This window comes from Quercus suber, unplaced genomic scaffold (genome assembly GCF_002906115.3).
Source record: "Quercus suber isolate HL8 unplaced genomic scaffold, Cork oak 2.0 scaffold_423, whole genome shotgun sequence".
Classification (NCBI taxonomy): domain Eukaryota; kingdom Viridiplantae; phylum Streptophyta; class Magnoliopsida; order Fagales; family Fagaceae; genus Quercus; species Quercus suber.
The window spans coordinates 223,665-229,221 of NW_027069874.1; the positions used below are offsets into that span (position 1 = coordinate 223,665).

The window sequence follows — 5,557 nt, forward strand, 5'->3', positions numbered from 1 at the left end:
CCTTTTTTTTTTTTTTTTTTAAGTGTTTTTCCTTCGTAAAGATGACGACAAAATTTAACCAAGGGATGTACATAAAGATGAGGGCCAAGAAGAACGAGTCTCTTTCTAGCCTCGAAAAAAGGACGGTGCGCGTTGTGGAGAAGGGGGTCTTTGTCACTCCTCCTGCCCCATCACTGAGCCATCAAGGACGGCTTCCTTGACTACCTCAGTGGAAGAAATTACGCCTCTCCGGAAGAAGCAACGTGTGGACGACAAGGGGAAAGATAAGGTGGATTCTCGTTTGTCCAGCGTGTTTGACGATGTTGGCCTTACGCTGGCGAAGGCACAAGAGGCTTTCACTACTGAGGAGCTGAGGGTCTTCTCTAGCATGTCCTCTAATAAAGTTGAGGGTTGTCACATCCACAAACTCGTCCAGATAGTGTATTTGTGCAATTTCACTCTTTTCTTTTTCTTCTTTTTACATCATCCTAAATGTTGGAGTTTCTTTTCAGATACTGGGGGAGAGTCTTCATATTATTTCGAAGTACCTTACTCACGAAGCAAATGTTGCGTTAGCGGTATCCAGGGTGGAGGCTTTGGAGGCAAAGAATTCTAAACTGAAGAAGGATCCCATTTCTGCCATGGAAAAGACCAATACCATCAAAGAAAAGGTCAACGTTTTGGGGGACGACCTCAGAGCTAAGAGGTAGTTAACACTGGAGAAGGACGAGCAACTCCAGGCCGCGAAGGAGAAGGTAAAAACTGTTGTTACCAAGGCTATTGAGGCTTTTCAACAAACTGAGGAGTAACATTGTGCTCTTCAACTATTACTACAAGGGCTTCGAGCTCCTTCGTCGGTACTTAGTCAAGCAGCCCTTCGGAGTGAACCTGGAGAACTTGGACCTGGAAGAGGTAGACTAGGAGATGGCAGTAGACGAGGCCTCCTAGTCCACTACTCTTGCTAGCGATGCTCCCGGGGATGCTTATCTGCCTCCTCCTGATGGTGATGATGCAATTGCTGCTTGAATCTGCTTTATGTTTGTCTACTTCTTCTTTTTTGTAGTTTTTTTTTTCTTTGGGTGCCCAGTGTGTTTTTTTTGGGCTTTTTTATTCTACTTCTAGAACAATATTTTATTCTAATTTAGGAACAATGTCTCTTGCCCAATGTTTTTGGGCTTTTAATTCTATTTACTATTCTGTGTTTACTTTCCTGCATTGCCGTGCATGATATTTTCTGACTGTATGTGATCTCTATCTGCTTCATTGTTTGTCTACCACAGTTTGGGGGTTTGTTTGTTTATCAAATGATTTGCATTCTTCAGTAGTTTGTTTTTGTCTGGGCGGATTTTCCTTGGTCAATTTTCTAGTGACTTATCTCTTACTTAGCCAATTTTTTGTGACTATCTCGTCAGTAACTTACATCTGTCTAGGCGGAATCTTGTCACTTAGCTAAATTCTCTGTGACTTACACCCATTAAGGGGATCTTGTCATTTTTTGCTTCGTCAGTAACTTACATCCATCTATGCAGAATTTTGTTACTTAGCCAAATTCTTTGTGACTTACACCCATTGAAGGGATATTGTCATTTTTGGCTTCGTCAATAACTTGCATTTGTCTAAGCGGAATCTTGTTACTCAGCTAACTTTTTTGTGACTTACACCCATTGAAGGGATCTTGTCATTTTTGGCTTTGTCAGTAACTTATATCCGTATAAGCGGAATCTTGTTACTTAACCAAATTCTTTGTGACTTACACCCATTAAAGGGATCTTGTCATTTTTTGCTTCGTTAGTAACTTACATCCGTTTAAGCAGAATCTTGTTACTTAGCCTTTTTTTTTTTTTTTTTGGCTTTACACGCATCACACTGGCTGAATAATTCTTTTATTGCTTTATTTCAAACATGCATAAAGTCTTGGCTTAATTAGGACAAGCGTAGCAGGCCCTTAACCCTCTTAGTCCATTACATTTATTGATGGTATTGTTTCAAGTGCTCGATATTCCATGGGCTAAGCTTCCCCTGGGTAGGGTCCTTGGTAGCCGATGTGACTTTGCGCAGGACGAGATCTCCTATGTTAAGTTGTTTGAGCTTCACTTTCTTGTTGTAATACTTAACCATCTTCTGCTGGTACTCTGCCATTTTGTGGGACGCTCAATCTCTAGATTCATCCAAGCAATCCAAGTTGATTCTTAGTTGATCATCATTGCTACCTTTATGGAAAGCTTCTTGTCTCATGCTGGTGATCCCTACTTTGATTGGGATTACTGTTTCGAAGCCATAAGTGAGACTGAAAGGGGTCTCTCCTGTCAGGGTCCTCGCTGTAGTCTTGTACGCCCACAGAACGTTGGGTAACTCTTTTGGCCATGCGCCCTTTGCCTTGTTTAACCAAACCTTGATGATCTTGAGCAGAGTTCGGTTCGTCACTTCCATCTGGCCATTAGCTTGAGGGTGACCAGGGGATGAGAACTGGTTCTTGATTCCTAGCCCTGAGCAGAAGTCCCTGAAACCTTGACTATCAAATTGCCGCCCGTTGTCAAATATGATCGTCTGTGGTATCCTAAATCGGTAAACTATATTCTTCCACACAAAGTTCTAGACCTTCGCCCCGTTATGGTTGATAGTGCTCCTGCTTCAACCCATTTTGTAAAATAATCAATGATAACTAGTAAAAATTTTACATGTCTTTTACCTTGGGGTAATGGGCTAACAATGTCAAGTTCCTACTAGGCAAATGACCACAAGGAGGCTATTATCTTCAGTCTCTCAGATGGGATGCGTTGGACGTTCCTAAGCCTTTGGTATTTGTCGCACTTCTTGACAAACTCCTTTGCATCCTTTTGCAGGGTAGGCCATAAGTAACTTGCCTGGATAACCTTGCTGATTAGGGATCTCGGACCTACATGGTCTCCACAAATTCCTGCATGGTCTCTGCAAATTCCATCATGGATCTCCTCCAGAATATATTTGGCTTCCTCCTCGTGAATGCACTTAAGGTAAGGCGTGGAGAAACCCTTTTGTACAGGGTGTCATTTAGGATCGTGAACCTTGCTGCCCTCTTCCTGGCTTCTTTAACATCCTGTGGAAGCCATCCATTTTGAAGGAAGGATAGGATCAGGGTCATCCAGCTGTTTTCACTATGGATTGTGAAGATGTGGATCTCTTTAATGTTGGGGCATTTTTGGACTTCAATCTTCAGGTTTGTACCCGTTGGTCCTACTTTTGACAACGACTGTTTCGCCAGCTCATTTACCCCCATATTTTGGATTTTAGGGATCTGTGTATACTCCACCTAATCAAACTCCTGTGACAAAAGTTTCATCAACTTTAGGTATTTTTGCATCCTTTCCTCGTTTACTTCAAATTCCCTTTTTATCTAACCTACGACAAGGTTTGAATTGCTCTGGAAAAGCAATTTTTGACTCCTAGTGCCTTCCCAACCCTTAGTCCCGTCAATACTCCTTCGTATTCAAGTTTATTGTTAGTGGCCGGGAATGCTAGTTGGACTCCATATTTTAGCGTTTCTCCTTTTGGGGTGATGATAATGACCCTTACTCCGCCCCTTTTTCGAACTAACAAACTATCAGTCTAAATCATCCATCTTTCCATTTCCTCTATAATTCCCTTCTTGTCAGGGACTATAATTTAGATATGAAATTTGCCAATGCCTGCACCTTAATATCTGTTCTAGGGTGGTACTCAATGTCGAATTGGCTGAGTTCAATAGCCCACTAGATCATCCTTCCTGCAGCCTTGAGCTTGTTCATCAATTTCTTTATAGGTTGGCCCGTCATCAGCAAGATAGGGTTCGCCTAGAAGTAGGGGTGCAGCTTGCGTAAGGCTACAATCAAAGTGAATGCAATCTTCTCTATGCGTGGGTATTTAGCTACTGCCCCTTGGAAGCCCTGGCTAACATAACATACTGGGAGCTGCCTTCTGTCCTTTTCTAGAATCAAGGTAGCACTCACAGCTGTAGCTGACACTGCTAAGTATAAATACAGGTTTTCTCCCTCCTTGAATGGGTTTAGGATAGGTGGATTGCTCAGGTAGCACTTGAGTTCCTGGAAAGCTTTCTCACACTCATTCGTCCAAGCAAAGGCCTGCTTTAATGTCTTGAAGAAGGGCAGGCATTTGTCCTGTTAGGACATATATGTTTTAACTTGATTAAGAACATATGTCACTTATTTATGTAAATTGGCTAATCCTTTGACAAAACGCACTCTACTTGTAATTGGGTAGTTCTAGGTGTTTTTAATACTTCAAGAAACAATGTTTCAAGGTCAAGTGTTGAAGTCATCAAGTCTGTCCAAGAAAAAGCAAGCTGAAGTGCAAAGTTTTTAAAGCTCACCCCCCCCCCCCCCCCCCCCCAAAAAAAAAAAAAAAAGAAAAGAAGAAAATGCCCTGATTTCAGGATAATGGATCAAATTGGAAGGACTGTGGACTTGAGTATTTGCCTAGGAACGACCATAGGTCTTGCCAACCCAAAAAGAGTATCTGAAAGTTGGGCAAAAGGGGGGGATACCTGCTTGAACCAGGGCTAGATTAGAAGTAGAAATGTTTTAAGCATTGAAGAAAGTCTTCGAAATTGAGCAATAGTAGGAGAGTGAGATGCGAAAGACAGGTGTGAAACGGAGAGATGAAAACGAGATTGTTGTTGAAATGGCAATTTAACAAAGTATGAATGGGGTTGATCACCTACCCACTAAAGCTTAGACACCAAAACTAAAACTTTATCACTTTGATTAACATAGAAATCTTGCATTTTTTGAGTCATACATTCAAGCTGTATGTAGATCTAAAGGGGAAGAGATTTTGGTGGCAAGTACTACCTTATTGATGCCCAGAGAGTCAAGAAGGCCGACAACGTCATCAACAAGGTCATTGAAATTTGCTTTCTCTGGCTCCGGTGGCTGATCAGATAGTCCATAGCCCCTGAAATCGAAGGCTATTGCTCGGTAGCCAGCATTTGCAACAGCAATCAATTGGTGCCTCCATGTATACCATATTTCAGGAAATCCATGCAGGAATACCACTACCTTATCACCTGCTCAAACATTCATGATTAGAGAAAGTAGAAAATCAAAATTTGGAAGGATAAAAAGGAAAAATTAAAAACCTATGGAGTTGTGAAATAAAAGAACATGTTGGTATCAGATATACCACTTCCAATCTGGGCGACATGAAGCTTTAGTCCTCTTACTTCTACATGACTGTGCTGGATCTTTTCCATTTTGGAGAGAGATGAGAAACTAGGGAGGGGTGGAAATGACTAATGAGAAAGTTAATTGTATTGACTATATAAAAAGAGCTGAAAGGATAAGGCGTAGTGCTTATAGTTTATTCAAGTTTTGGACTCGTGTTTCATACAGGGAGCTTTGATTTGCTCAATTTGGTGAGCTGTTTTTTTTTTAGTACAACGATTTCTTAAAATATTTATATGCTTATCTTTTTAGGATTTTTTTTTCTACAAATATAACAAATTGTCATAATTATTGAGTTGTTAGTTCCTTATTTATTAGCTATATAAAAAGTGCCGAGAGGCTAAAGAATAGAGTTTTTGGTTTATGCAAGTTTTGGACTC

The 5,557-nt window shown here is 41.0% G+C and overlaps 1 protein-coding gene across 2 annotated transcripts in view; it reads right to left on the reverse strand.

Annotated features, from left to right (window-relative positions):
- The window catches only part of LOC112027921 (uncharacterized), a 24,756-nt gene extending 19,412 nt beyond the window's left edge, over nucleotides 1-5,344 (reverse strand). The window contains exons 1-2 of one of the 2 annotated variants that reach the window (XM_024060561.2): nucleotides 5,137-5,344; nucleotides 4,806-5,020 (exon numbers count right to left, since the gene is read on the reverse strand). In XM_024060561.2, coding sequence (XP_023916329.2) covers nucleotides 4,806-5,020; nucleotides 5,137-5,206 — 285 coding nt within the window. In that variant the 5' untranslated portion in view covers nucleotides 5,207-5,344. The remainder of the gene's footprint in view (nucleotides 1-4,805; nucleotides 5,021-5,136) is intronic. The other variant, XM_024060562.2, reaches the window with a different exon arrangement.
- Between the last annotated feature and the right edge of the window lie 213 nt (nucleotides 5,345-5,557).